This window comes from Ips typographus, linkage group LG5 (genome assembly GCF_016097725.1).
Source record: "Ips typographus isolate SLU linkage group LG5, UJ_Ityp_2.0, whole genome shotgun sequence".
In the NCBI taxonomy this organism is placed as follows: domain Eukaryota; kingdom Metazoa; phylum Arthropoda; class Insecta; order Coleoptera; family Curculionidae; genus Ips; species Ips typographus.
The window spans coordinates 3,244,811-3,258,642 of record NC_138426.1 but is presented as its reverse complement, the minus strand read 5'-3'; the positions used below and the strand labels follow the sequence as shown (position 1 = coordinate 3,258,642).

General features: G+C 36.4%; 1 protein-coding gene across 3 annotated transcripts in view; it reads left to right on the top strand.

Annotated features, from left to right (window-relative positions):
- prd1 (pleckstrin homology domain-containing protein pruning defect 1) overlaps nucleotides 1-13,832 on the top strand; it is a 58,797-nt gene that overhangs the window by 34,869 nt on the left and 10,096 nt on the right. For all 3 annotated transcript variants that reach the window (XR_014178495.1, XM_081981023.1, XM_081981022.1), the window contains exons 15-16: nucleotides 4,480-4,704; nucleotides 5,453-5,575. Coding sequence is in view for 2 of the 3 variants with exons in the window: in XM_081981023.1 (XP_081837149.1) it covers nucleotides 4,480-4,704; nucleotides 5,453-5,575 (348 nt within the window). In the remaining variant the exon portion in view is untranslated. The remainder of the gene's footprint in view (nucleotides 1-4,479; nucleotides 4,705-5,452; nucleotides 5,576-13,832) is intronic.

The following is a 13,832-nucleotide window of genomic DNA, read 5'->3' as shown; positions in this document are numbered from 1 at the left end:
GTTTTGGCAGTAAATAAGAGTCACGTGACCTTTAAAAATATAATTTGAGTATTGAAAAGAGTCACGTGACTCTTTAAATAATATTTTTAACATCTAAAACAGTCACGTTACCTTTAAGATTCCGGTTTGACGTGAACACGTTTTTAATTGAAAATGCATTATAAAGAGAGTACCGTGTGTCTCTAAAAATATCAGTTTAAACTGAAAAACGAGCACGTGATCCTTTAAATAACATTTTGACATTCAAAACTGTCAGGTGACATTATAAAATCAATTTTTAATCTTAAAAGAGTCACGTGACCTTTAGGATCCGTTTTGAAGTTAACAAAGAGTCACGTGGACTAAAAAATTAATTTTGAGTATTGAAAATCGTCACGTGATCATTTGCACATTAAAATGAGCCACGTAATTTAAAAAATCTCAGTTCAAACTTAAACATTATTTCGCTATTTACAATCACGTGACCTTCAGGATTTCGGTTTGACATTAAAAAAGAGTCACGTGACCTTTAAAAATATATTGTATTTTTGAAAATTGTCACGTGACCATTTGCACATTATAAGGAGTCAGGTGACTCTTCAAATAATACTTTGACATCTAAAACAGTCACGTGACCTTTAGGTTTTCGTTTTGACGTTAAAATAATTGAAAATTGTCATGTGGCCATTTGCATTGTAAAGAGGGTCACGTGTCTTTAAAAATATCAATTTAAACTAAAAAACGAGCATGTGATCCTTTAAATAACATTTTGACATTCAAAACTGTCAGGTGACATTATAAAATCAATTTTTAATCTTAAAAGAGTCACGTGACCTTCAAGATTTTGTTTTGAGGTTAAAAAAGAGTCTTTTAAAATAAATAGAATCTTTATTATTGATACCTCAAACCAGAAATTCTTGTCTGGTTTAGTTTTCGTTAAATTTATTTGAAAAAAATCAAGCTTTCTTAGGCAGTTCAGATGTGATAGCAAAAGAAAGCGGATTATAGGAAATATTGCAAAAGTTGGCAACTATGTCTGTAATGAGGAGCTGTATTAGCGCCATCTCTTAGAGTTTACCTTCAACTGAAGCGGTCGAAATACATTAGGAAGCCCTGTAAGCGTTAACGGCTTCCTTTTTGGATGCCACTTTAATTACATTGCGCTAGTTGCCTGTACTTATCATTTAGTCTATGGTATTAGCATTAAGATTAGAGCTAGTGGTTTTAAATTGTGATGTTCATAAACAAAATTTAAAAAATCTAAAGGTAAATCTGCAATGTTTAAACTTCTTCTTAAGATTGAATTTATGCTTTATTTCTGAAATTTCTATACAGAAATTAAAAGAATTGCCTCTTACTATTGATTTAGTGCAGTAATGTGTGGCATTAGGCACACGCAAAACTTGAAAAAAATATCATTAAAGATAGGTTACTTTTCAGAAAACTGTATGGTTAAATTAGGAGTTTTATAAACACCCTTCTTTCTTAAGGTTAATACTAAATTTATTGTTAATGCTAAAGTTAAAATTTCTTTTATAAACTAGGCTTTATTTGAAAAATGGAAAACTCGTCTTTCGTGATCAAAAAATGGAAAAATCAAATAAGAAAGAGTTACAATAGATTATTATCAGGTGCCTCTAAGTAATTTTAGAGACTCAATTCTTGATCAACTTTTTTGCAAGCAAAAAAACGAAGCTTCAGGAAAAATTAGTTTAGAATCCTATACTCAAAATTGTAAACAATTATTATTTAAAAATGTTCTGAAAAACCCTCTCATTTAATAGAAAAAATTTAGCAACAAATTAGGATACTATAAAACTGAAAGAGGATTCACATCCATTCTCACAAACCTTCTTCAATGTATCTTAAGAAGATTTTTTGAATTACTATATTTTGTATGCAAATTCAATGCAATAAAAAAATGAAACAAATCAATCAATTTGGAATTTTAAATTTTATAAAACAGTTATGTATATGCAATTTAACTTTCTTTTAATAATAATAACAATAATCTTTCCTTTATTTCATAATGGTTATTTACAAGCGAATAACAAAATGAAACAGCGTCAAAAGAAACACAGCCACAAATAACCTAAAAGTTTCAATATACAATTTGGTAATTATGGTTTAACACACTACATTTTCACTATCTACCTTACAATTACTTATTAATAATGTTTACAACCTGATAATATTTTCGTTTCAAACGATATATCACAAAAATGCATTTAGCATTCTAAAAAACTTCTATGGACTCTCTAAACACTTTTATGGACGTAGATGGCTGATCCTCCATGTTTTCCTTCTGCTCGGCAAAATGCTGATGTTATCCTAAAATTGTCTGATTTCCAGTGCTCTGAGATGCAAATTATCCTGTACTCGCAGTTATTTAGTAACATGTAGTTCAATTTATCCACAGAGTTTTCCAAGGATTGCAAGTTTTGATGGATTATACTCGATAATTTGATGGACCGTCCTTTATTTTTTCTCCTTTGCGGTTTTAAGGTAAAAAACTGTTCTCAGAGTAGTTAACTTATTTCATGTATATATTTAGGCGCTTTTGGTACAATGGACAGTTTATATCCCTTGCTGACTGTTTAATGATTTCATTTTGCAACAGTTTGGACATTTTAGATCTACTGCTAAGCAATCCGGCAGCATGTTGAATATTGGCACAATTAAAGCATATCGCCAAGTTAAAATACTCGGTTACCTATACTTTCATTAAATCAAGAAATATAGTTGCTCTTCTTAAGAACCATTTAGCTACTGAAGGTGGAGCCTCTAGGATCCAATTTTCTTTACTGGGATTTCGGTAATTTCTTTTCGCTATTACTGTGATTACCTTGGAAAAATCAATGCCTAGTAGGTCCTCTTCTATTTCGCTATTCTTTCTTATTAGTTCTTCTATAAATTCCTCGTTTGAGTATCCTTTAAAAGTTCCAGATATTAAAAACATTGGATTAAGAGCCGCAGTGTCTTTTAGCTTAATATTTTGTTTATTTCCAAGAACCTCTTTAATTTTGTTCTGCTGGGACTCGTTGAAGCTTTCCAGCACTATTGCTCCACTTTTCAGTGGTTTCATGTTTTTGATTCCTCCTTCTAAAACGTTGACTTTTAATTTGGCGTATGGTTTCCTTTGGATCAGTAGTGTTTTCTAAACATAGTTTCAAACCTCTTTGACGTTTGTGGGGTTGTCCAGTTTTCTATCCTGTCGTCACTGTTTTTTTTTTTTTTGATTCATGTGTGGTTTTTGCTATAACCGAGGCATAAGTTCGTTGATATGGTGTATTGTTAAGCACTTTTCCCACAATTGGATTACTTTCTTTTTCTAGTGGCGGTTGAAATTTTTTTATTTGTTTTAGGTTTATTTTTTCTTGTTCCAACTGTCCCATTTTGTATATTAACAATGTTAAGGTTTGCTTGGTCTGACAGAGGTTGTATCGCTTCCAGTAATGTGGTAATTTCTAATAGTAGATTATCCATATTTACATGGTTTTGGTCGTTCGTTTTTGTTTTGGTTTCATATATTGTATTTGGCGAAAAATCAGAAAATCTATCACTATTTAATGTGTTATCAGTAAATAGTATCAGGAGGTACTCTTCCTTTTGGCGTTTCTTGGCATTTTCAGGTGCGGCAGATGGTGGTGGTGAGCGCGGTACAAGATTTCTGAGGCGTAAATACTGAATTGTAATCATGAAAAGCTGCATTTTGTGGATGATGTTCAGATTTTGTTACGTTGACGTTTTCGACTTGCGATGGTGTATCAGATTTATCATCAACGGTTGGCGTTATCAGTTTGCTGCCCTTATTGCAGCTTTTGTTAGTGAAGAATCTGATTTTCCAGCAAGGCTTGTCCAAAAAATTTGAGTCAGAAGCAGTGACTTTTTTAATGCCACCACTATTTCCACTCATGTTCAAAGTTATTTGAAAATTTTTTAAAAAAGTCTAGAAGAGGAAAGTTGTAGGAAATTTCCCTCTCCACGAGACTGCATTAGAGCCCCTTTGCTATAAAGGGTCTCCTTAGGGAGACATTTCCTAAAAACTGTGTCAAAGGACAAAAAAAACCCTAAACAAGTTCAATCAAGAGTAACTCGATTATTTGAAAAACGACTCAGAAACACGTCCTATCTCGATGATAAAAGTATACCGAATGTATACTTTTGTGACTAAACAAATATAAATATTTACTGATTGATTTTGTAAAATTGTCTGATTGTTTTAAAGCCCCAAACCGAATCAGCAAGACGCACAAACGACTTTTCATTTTCTAGGCGCATATGTTTCATATTTATTACTTCCTATTATCCCAATATTAGCTACTTGATGTACCAAATAAAAATTCTTCAAATAAACTCCAATAAATCTTCTTCCACGTTTGAAATACACAACCAAGTTTATTTGTCTAATGTACTTATAGGGAAAAATTTATTAGCAGATGGAAATACCGACCCTAAGAGTGACTAAGCGCAACTAAAGAAAATACCTTCGTTTTGCAGGTTTACAGTCGAAAAGATACGAATGCAACGCAGTCTTGTTCACTTCTAATGACAAGCGATCATATTCTAACTGTGAGAGAAGCATTTCCTTCTAGTGTTGCTTCATTATTACCTCCAAATTTCAAAGAAGAGCCAGTTACGGGCCCCCAGGCGTTGTCATGTGCTGCTATCACTGATTTGGTAGCGTTTCGACTACCTTCTTCTGAGCAGAGCTGGTGTATTTTGGTAAGTTTTATTTATCATGCTCATACAAGTGAAAAAAATGTCGATCAATATAGATGTAATTAGAGATATATCGAAGATATCTTACCGGGTGGGTCAAATTAGATGATTTTAAATGGAGACAACATTGTTAAATAGAGATAGACAAACTCTGAGGTGTCTGAGGGTAAAATTTGACATTTTTGACACAACTTAATGACGGAAACGGATTGTCTCTTTCTGTTGTTTTAGTAACATGTTCTCTAGGGAGTTTTTCTAAATTTGGACTTTTCTTCAGACAACACCGTGTCTTTCAGATGCACTTATTTTCATTTCTGAAAATACATTTCTACCGGAACTTTTTGAAAAGAATTCACCAACAAAAAAATTTACAGTTTCCTGTGTATTTTTGTATTTTTGGAGAGATATTAAAATTTTCTTCTCAATGACGTACGACACCTGCTATTTTGACCAAGATTTTTTTTTGACCAAGATCATCTGTTATTATAGGTGTGAGGAGAACTAAAGAAACATAATTTTTAACATAAAAATTGTAACTATTTTAACTGTTTTTTTTTATCTGTCCGACTTACTACGACCGGTAAATATTGACCATCCTGTAGGTTTTTATAATTTTCTGTCTCTGGGCTTTTCAACCATGTAGTATTAGACAAACTGAGGACAAAAGCGACCATATGACCATCTATCAGACTGTGTCACATTCGCTTCGGCTGAATAACATACATATAAATAGTTACAATTATAATTACAGGAATTTGCGTGCAGGGAAGTACACGAGTATAGCGGCGATTTGATCATCTATTTTTCGACAAACTGTGAACTGGAAACATTTATATCTAACCTGGAAATGCTGTGGATCTATGGAACTGATAATGTAAGTATACTTAAAAATATTTTATTAGGTTTATCGTATGGGCAATATATTTTACGTTATGTAGAACATGTTCTACAATATTTACAGTTGTCATTAACTCATTTTCAACAGTTTGCATTAATTTTGTACGCCATGTTCATCACAAAAAACAAATTTTTTATGAAGAATATGGTGATTTTGCCTAGTAAAAGGTAGTAGGTAATTGCCGACTGTGAACATTTCTGATAAGAATATTTTGTGCAATTTTCCACACCGATGTCGCCTTTCGGAATCAATTATAATATGGATTGTCAATTTTCTTTAAAAGACATCTGGGTTATTAATACAGAAGAGTAATGGTAATATGTGCAAACGTCCTTAAAAACAAAAATTCAAAGAACATTGGTCAGCTTGAAAACTTATGTCAAAATTTACTGTTGGTCGAATGTATGAACCAACTCATCAGGGTGCGTATTCTTGAAATGAGGGAAGGGAATTATCAAGAGAAAGACCTGTAGAATGTGACAGGAACCAGCCATTGTCAGGTTCTTCTGTCATATTCTTTCACCAGTTCTCTTGAGAATTCCGTTCCCTGCTTTCAAGAATTAGGAATTAGGAATAATGGGCCTGTCCCACAATTTTTTTTTATTTCATAACTACAAAGACGGATTGAAAATATTATACCCGTATTTTTTTGTTTTCAAAAATATTAAATCTAAATAGAAAAAAAATGATAATAAAAACTACATTAATCTCATGTTTAAAACGCCCGCCGCCGGTGACGTACTACACTATCAACCAATCAGCGACAAGAAGTGAAACAGATGGCGTGCAACAGCCAATAAAATCGCCCAGAATTACGTACGTCACATGCGCGCCAAAATAAATCTTTTAAATTTAATGGACAAATTCAAACTAATGTAGGAACATTTACGACCATAATTTTTCCTTCAAGAATATGAAAAATTAGTTTTTTGATCCTATTCTTTCGATTCCAGTCATTAAAACAAAAATTTATGATATGTGGAATAGGCCCATTTTTACGGTCGCAAATGGTCTCAAAAAAGCACCAAGCGACACATCTTTCTCTTTCTATTACATTGCGCATTAGATATTTTTTGATAATTTTTTTAAATCTCTAGCGTATATAATTTCCTGCTCTCACAGCAAAGGGATACATTGCGACTCGATCAATTAGGGAAAATAGAACTAGCCATTGACTTTTAATATCTGCAAAAGATATGTCTAAAAAATACAGAAGTACTGTCGTGTTCAAATCATTTTACTGCGGGGTGGCGGCTGCCCTCGCTGGGGACATTCCCTCCCTCGGGCTCCAGCGACCCTAGATCTTACCTTGGGCATCTTTCTATGCCCCAATTATTTTTTCTCGGTCCTGTAAGCGCGCACGAGCTTGCTGACATACTGAAATTTTTTAAACTGTCAAATTGTGTCGGATTTGATGGGATTTCTATGAGGGTTGTTTCTGCGCTGCCTGACAATGTTTTATCTGTTCTCGCAGATGCAATCAGCGTATCCTTTTCTAAGGCAGTTTTCCCATTAAGAGGACTCACGTTATTCCTCTTTACAAGTCCGGTGACCGTTCCTGCCCGGCTAACTATCGACCGACTGCCCTGCTTCCGGCACGGTCTAAGGTGCTGGAGAAGCGGTCCAGAGGCGGATGATGTCGTTTCTGGAGCGTCATGAGCTTCTCGGCCCATCTCAGTTTGGCTTCCGGCCAGCGATGGGGAATGATGCTATTTTTTCTTTTCTTCAGGATCTGTATGGTCGCATGAACTCCGACGATATTTCGGCATTTTGCGACTTGTCGAAGGCGTTCGACTACGTAGACCACCAGATCTTGCTTTGGAAGCTTGAAGCTTATGGCTTCCGAGCCGCTTCTTTGTTGTGGTTTTGCTCTTTCTTATCCGGCCGGAGCCAGGAGGTCTTCATTGGGGGCCATGGTTCTGGAGAGTTAATGTTGACTTCGGGTGTCCCTCAGGGCTCTGTTCTTGGACCTTTGCTGTTCTTGATGCGCTCTCTATTAACGGACAATTCACTGTTTTCGCTGATGACGCGACCATTCTTTGGAGCGGCAAGAGCGGCGATTCATTGACTGCCACTATTGATGGGGACCTCTCCATAATCAAACATTGGTGCAATTCCAACTTACTATCATTAAATATCAGTAAGACCAAGATCCTACATTTTGGATGCTCATTGCAGGAGATTTTTGTTGAGGGTGAGCCATTGTGCGCCCCTGGAATGAACAAGTTTCTTGGTCTTATTATTGACGACTCGCTTCGATTCGCTGAGCATGTGGACGGTCTGTGCTCTAGACTGGCGTCGGGTTGCCATGTATTGAGGGTAATTTCTGGCAATCTGGATTACCATGTAGCTAGGAGTGCATACTATGCACTGATTGACTGGACTGCCATCTCCGCTACGGCATAGCTTTCTGGGCAGTTTGTTCTCGAAGCCGCTTCAATTCTGTGTTTCTCCTGCAGAAGCGAGCATTGAGGTGCTTGTGTCGTGTTGGATACAGGGCCTCATCTAGACCCCTCTTCATTGAACATGGTATCCTCACCTTGTGCTGCATTTTCATCTTAGAGACGATTTGTCTTGTCCGTGGCAAGTTTGGGGGTTGTCCGAGGGCTCCGGCTCGGTGACTTGCAGTAGATTCGTTTTGAGGCTTCCCATTCCTCACACGGAGAAAATTAAGTCGTCGCTTATTTACGGTGGCAAGAGACTTTTCAATAACCTTCCTCTCCACGTGAGCGGCCAGTTTGTTTTGTTTTTATTTTAATAATTGTAAGGTGTAATTATGTGTGATTCATATTGTATGTGTAGTGTAATAATTATGTATGTTCTTTTTTTGCTGTTTTTGTATGTGTTTTCAGGGCTTTGTCAATGACTTTAAGTTTCCGACAATAAAGCTACTTTTTTGATCGATATAATCAAATAAACTTATCATTTACGTTGAAATTCGTGTAAGAACAATAACCAATTATGAATAAAATTAACAAAAAAGTAATAAAAAACGTTAATATTTAGTGATGGCACCATTTGGTTGTAAAACTTTCTGTAATCTGATGGGAATAGAGTCGTAAAAGTTTCTAATCAAATCAGGATTTCCTATCAATTCAGTCCAAGTTTCTTGAAGAAAATTGACCAGCGATACTCGGTTGGTGAGTCTAAAGTTTGCCTTGTAAATTTTTTTTTTTGTCATTAGACCCCACACGTTTTCTATTATATTTATGTCCGGGCTCTGTGAGGGCCACAATAAGGTTTCATTGTTGTTTTCTTGGAACCATTAGTATGGACCGGACAGTTGTTTTACTGAAAGATAAAATTACGTCCGGAAAATCGTTTCAAAACCCGCGGTAACATAACGTTTTCTATAATTGCTCGCCGTTAACCTCTCATTGATTACCCAGCATGCGTTTACAGACAATCTTCCAGATTTTTCCGAGTTATTAACATAATTTTCATCATATCTGGTATTTTCAGGCCGATAAACTCTAATGTGTCCATTAAATGATGACTGAAAGACTTTTTCCTCTGTAAGACCCTTTCCCAGTCTTCTCGTAGCAAATTATTTAGCGCAAAAATTATCCGAGCTTGCTCGTTACTCAGAATAACTTTTTTGGCAGTCACACAATTTTTGAGATCCGATTCCTTCAATCTTCGACTTCAAAGGGATTTTCTTCCAAATAATGTATTAATTGATTATCTTGGGCTTGTGTTGTAGCTCTTGGTCTACCTCAGTTTGCCATGGAGTTTTTACCTTTTGAATTGTATTTTTGTTAACATTTGTTAAGTGACCTCCTATACTGAGACCAACCACCAAATAGGCTATAATTTGGGCTCTTTGTACACTGTTAAGCTGTGGCATTTGGCGTCTTACAACAAAATCTGTAGAAGTATTTGTATTACTGACAATATCTGACTTTTGCTGATTACTAACCACTTTCTGTCTTGGATGGATTTATGAACACGACTGTACGTAATTTCGATTCTGTGTATGACAGTGAGACAGGTATATCTCTAGTTAGATGGAATGGGAACAGGGTCGTTACTGTTATAAGCAATCATTACAATATTGAACCCATGTGATCAACACGGAGATACACCAGCAAAGAAAAATAAGAAATTACTATAAATGTTATAACAGCCACATGGAAGGAGTCGATCTCCATGATAAAGGAATGGGCCTGTCCCACAATTTTATTTTATTTCATAACTACAAAGACGGATTGAAAATATTATACCCGTATTTTTTTGTTTTCAAAAATATTAAGTCTAAATAGAAAAAAAATGACGATAAAAACTACATTAATCTCATGTGTTGTGCTTTGGCTTATTAGTGAGTTAACTTTGTTTTCTCGGCTCGTGAGAGAGATTAGTGGACGTATCGTATCGCGCGACCTTCAAGAAAACTCTTACCTTTGGTTAAATCTGGTCCAATTCGTGGAGGCCTCCCTGATGCTGATGATTACGTGGTGATGTGGATTAATATCAGTCACTCACGGCGATGGTGCGTTATAACGAATATGCGGTAAACCAAGCGAACAATCGTGTGATCGAAGACGCGAACCGACCACGATAGATCCGGTCAGAACCTTCGGAAAGGTGACATTCCTTAAAGGTATTTTTTATTGTCGATCCGAGGCACGATCGAGCATACAAAGTGAGACGTTCGAAAAACGGTAAATTGACAAAATATTACTGATAAATATTGCGATAAAAAGGATTGTTAATTAGCACTGACAACATTATGAAACTATGATTGGATTGAATGATACAGCTAAAAACAACAACTTGGACGAACACACAAAGTGGACGGACCATCATGTTTAAAACGCCCGCCGCCGGTGACGTACTACACTATCAACCAATCAGCGACAAGAAGTGAAACAGATGGCGTGCAACAGCCAATAAAATCGCCCAGAATTACGTACGTCACATGCGCGCCAAAACAATCTTTTAAATTTAATGGACAAATTCAAACTAATGTAGGAACATTTACGACCATAATTTTTTCTTCAAGAATATGAAAAATTAGTTTTTTCATCCTATTCTTTCGATTCCAGTCATTAAAACAAAAATTTATGGTATGTGGGATAGGCCCATTACAATGGTAGCGGCCCTTGTTTACAAATTCAGTGGATAGTGTCATAGCAAACAGCTGTACCATAGTACTACAGTTCTTATGCGCCAAAGGTGCTACGTTTATCTGATATGAGATATTAGGTTCAAAATTTGAAATAACCAAAAAAGGTGTTTCAAATTTATTTATTATTGTTTTTCATGTCTTTCGACGAAAATGAGTTAAAGTTTCCTACCAAGGCACTTTTCAAAACTTAAAAACCATTTTAGTTAGTTTATATCTGCCATTCTAAGAAAACTAAATTACCGATGCGATATTATTGATTTAATCGGAAATATTTGGAGAACGTTTCGATGGATTTGAATGAAACTTGCTGTGGACTTGCTTGTGGACTGTAAGACTCATGGTTTGATGAAACAACCACGTCCATTTGCTTTTGGCAAGTGCTAAGTTCATTTCGTCGTTAAAATTATTGTTTTATTATTTAATTTGATGTATTGGTCCTTTTTCAAGGCTTTACTACTCTTGGTAAAATCTTCTAGCATTCATAGTTCTTCCGCAAAAAATGTTTTTTGTGTCCCCCTGCTATTTACCATTTTACACATTTTTATTGCAAATAACGTAGCCGCCAGTTAATTTGATAACTACAAACTAACTATCAAAGTTTTGACGTTGGCAAAAAAAAATAAAATCTCAAATCTCAGATCTCAAAAGCAGAAGATTCTCAAAATAATAGAAATTACAACAAATGTTCGATATGCCCACCACTTTCTCGGATGCATAGCTGGATCCTTCGAATGAAATTGAATTGAACCTTCCTCCACATTTCTGCATCATCCCGAATTACGTTCGCCTCGTTCTGCACCACACGTATTAACTCTTCCTCGGATTCCACAAGAGTAGCGTAAACTTTATTTTTTAAGACACCCCATAAAGAAAAATCTAATGGTGTTAAGTCGGGGGACCTAGGGGGCCATTCGACAGGAACATCTCTCCCTCTCCTTCCGATCCAAGTGTTGTTTATATGTGCAGTTACATTTCTATTAATGTGTGGAGGAGCACCATCGTGCATGAACCACATCTCAGCACGCACATTGACAGGAACATCCTCCATTAGAACAGGCAAAGTATTCACTAAGAATTCAAGATAATTTTCACCATTCAAGCGATGGGGCAGGATATAAGGATCCAGAAGAATGTCCAGTTGAAAGTGGTTAATACGCCTCACATGAGGGTTTTCTTCTGCGTAATGATGGAAATTATGTGAATTAAAAACACCACTTCTGGTAAATCCAGCTTCATCAGTGAAGTGCCCGCGCATCTTCAATAAAGTGGCAAAACCGAAGTCTTTCAAAAACGGGTGGTAGAAGCTCCTGAACAGGCGTTGCATGATATGGATGAAGGATCTGCCGTCTTGTGATGCAATTAACTGTACTTTTTGGTACGACAAATTCCACTGCTAAACGGCGACTACTAATATTTGGGTCTTCAGCGACCCTGTTTAAAATGTCCTCTTCAACACCAGCATTACGAACTTGAGGACAACCCACACGGTTAACGGCTCTAACACAAAATTGCCCTGTCTCCCGTAAACTTCTTTCAATCCTTGCAAATGTCCGGTAATCTGGAACTCGTTTGGATATCGCGCAGCGTAGACGCAAACACTCTCACGCAAGTTGTCTTCGCAAAACCCTAAGACTTTCCCATGGTAGGATTCTGTCGCATTCACTGCATCTCCATGTAACCGTATGATCCACTTGACTTCCTTCTGAACTGTAATCTATTGGAAATGGATTTCCACTCCAGATGTTCTCCATTCTTCTAATTTCTTCTTCTTCTTGTCGCCTTTCAATTTCCCTTTCCCATGGTGGGATTCTGTCGCATTCACTCCATCTCCATGTAACCTTATGATCCACTTTACTTCCTTTTGAACTGTAATCTATTGGAAGTGGATTTCCACTCCAGATGTTCTCCATTCTTCTAATTTCTTCTTCTTCTTGTCGCCTTTCAATTTCCCTTTTCCATGGTGGGATTCTGTCGCATTCACTCCATCTCCATGTAACCTTATGATCCACTTTACTTCCTTTTGAACTGTAATCTATTGGAAGTGGATTTCCACTCCAGATGTTCTCCATTCTTCTAATTTCTTCTTCTTCTTGTCGCCTTTCAATTTCCCTTTCCCATGGTGGGATTCTGTCGCATTCACTCCATCTCCATGTAACCTTATGATCCACTTTACTTCCTTTTGAACTGTAATCTATTGGAAGTGGATTTCCACTGAAGATGTTCTCCATTCTTCTAATTTCTTCTTCTTCTTGTCGCCTTTCAATTTCCCTTTTCCATGGTGGGATTCTGTCGCATTCACTCCATCTCCATGTAACCTTATGATCCACTTTACTTCCTTTTGAACTGTAATCTATTGGAAGTGGATTTCCACTCCAGATGTTCTCCATTCTTCTAATTTCTTCTTCTTCTTGTCGCCTTTCAATTTACCTTTCCCATGGTGGGATTCTGTAGCATTCACTCCATCTCCATGTAACCTTATGATCCACTTTACTTCCTTTTGAACTGTAATCTATTGGAAGTGGATTTCCACTCCAGATGTTCTCCATTCTTCTAATTTCTTCTTCTTCTTGTCGCCTTTCAATTTCCCTTTCCCATGGTGGGATTCTGTCGCATTCACTCCATCTCCATGTAACCTTATGATCCACTTTACTTCCTTTTGAACTGTAATCTATTGGAAATGGATTTCCACTCCAGATGTTCTCCATTCTTCTAATTTCTTCTTCTTCTTGTCGCCTTTCAATTTCCCTTTCCCATGGTGGGATTCTGTCGCATTCACTCCATCTCCATGTAACCTTATGATCCACTTTACTTCCTTTTGAACTGTAATCTATTGGAAGTGGATTTCCACTCCAGATGTTCTCCATTCTTCTAATTTCTTCTTCTTCTTGTCGCCTTTCAATTTCCCTTTTCCATGGTGGGATTCTGTCGCATTCACTCCATCTCCATGTAACCTTATGATCCACTTTACTTCCTTTTGAACTGTAATCTATTGGAAGTGGATTTCCACTCCAGATGTTCTCCATTCTTCTAATTTCTTCTTCTTCTTGTCGCCTTTCAATTTCCCTTTCCCATGGTGGGATTCTGTCGCATTCACTCCATCTCCAT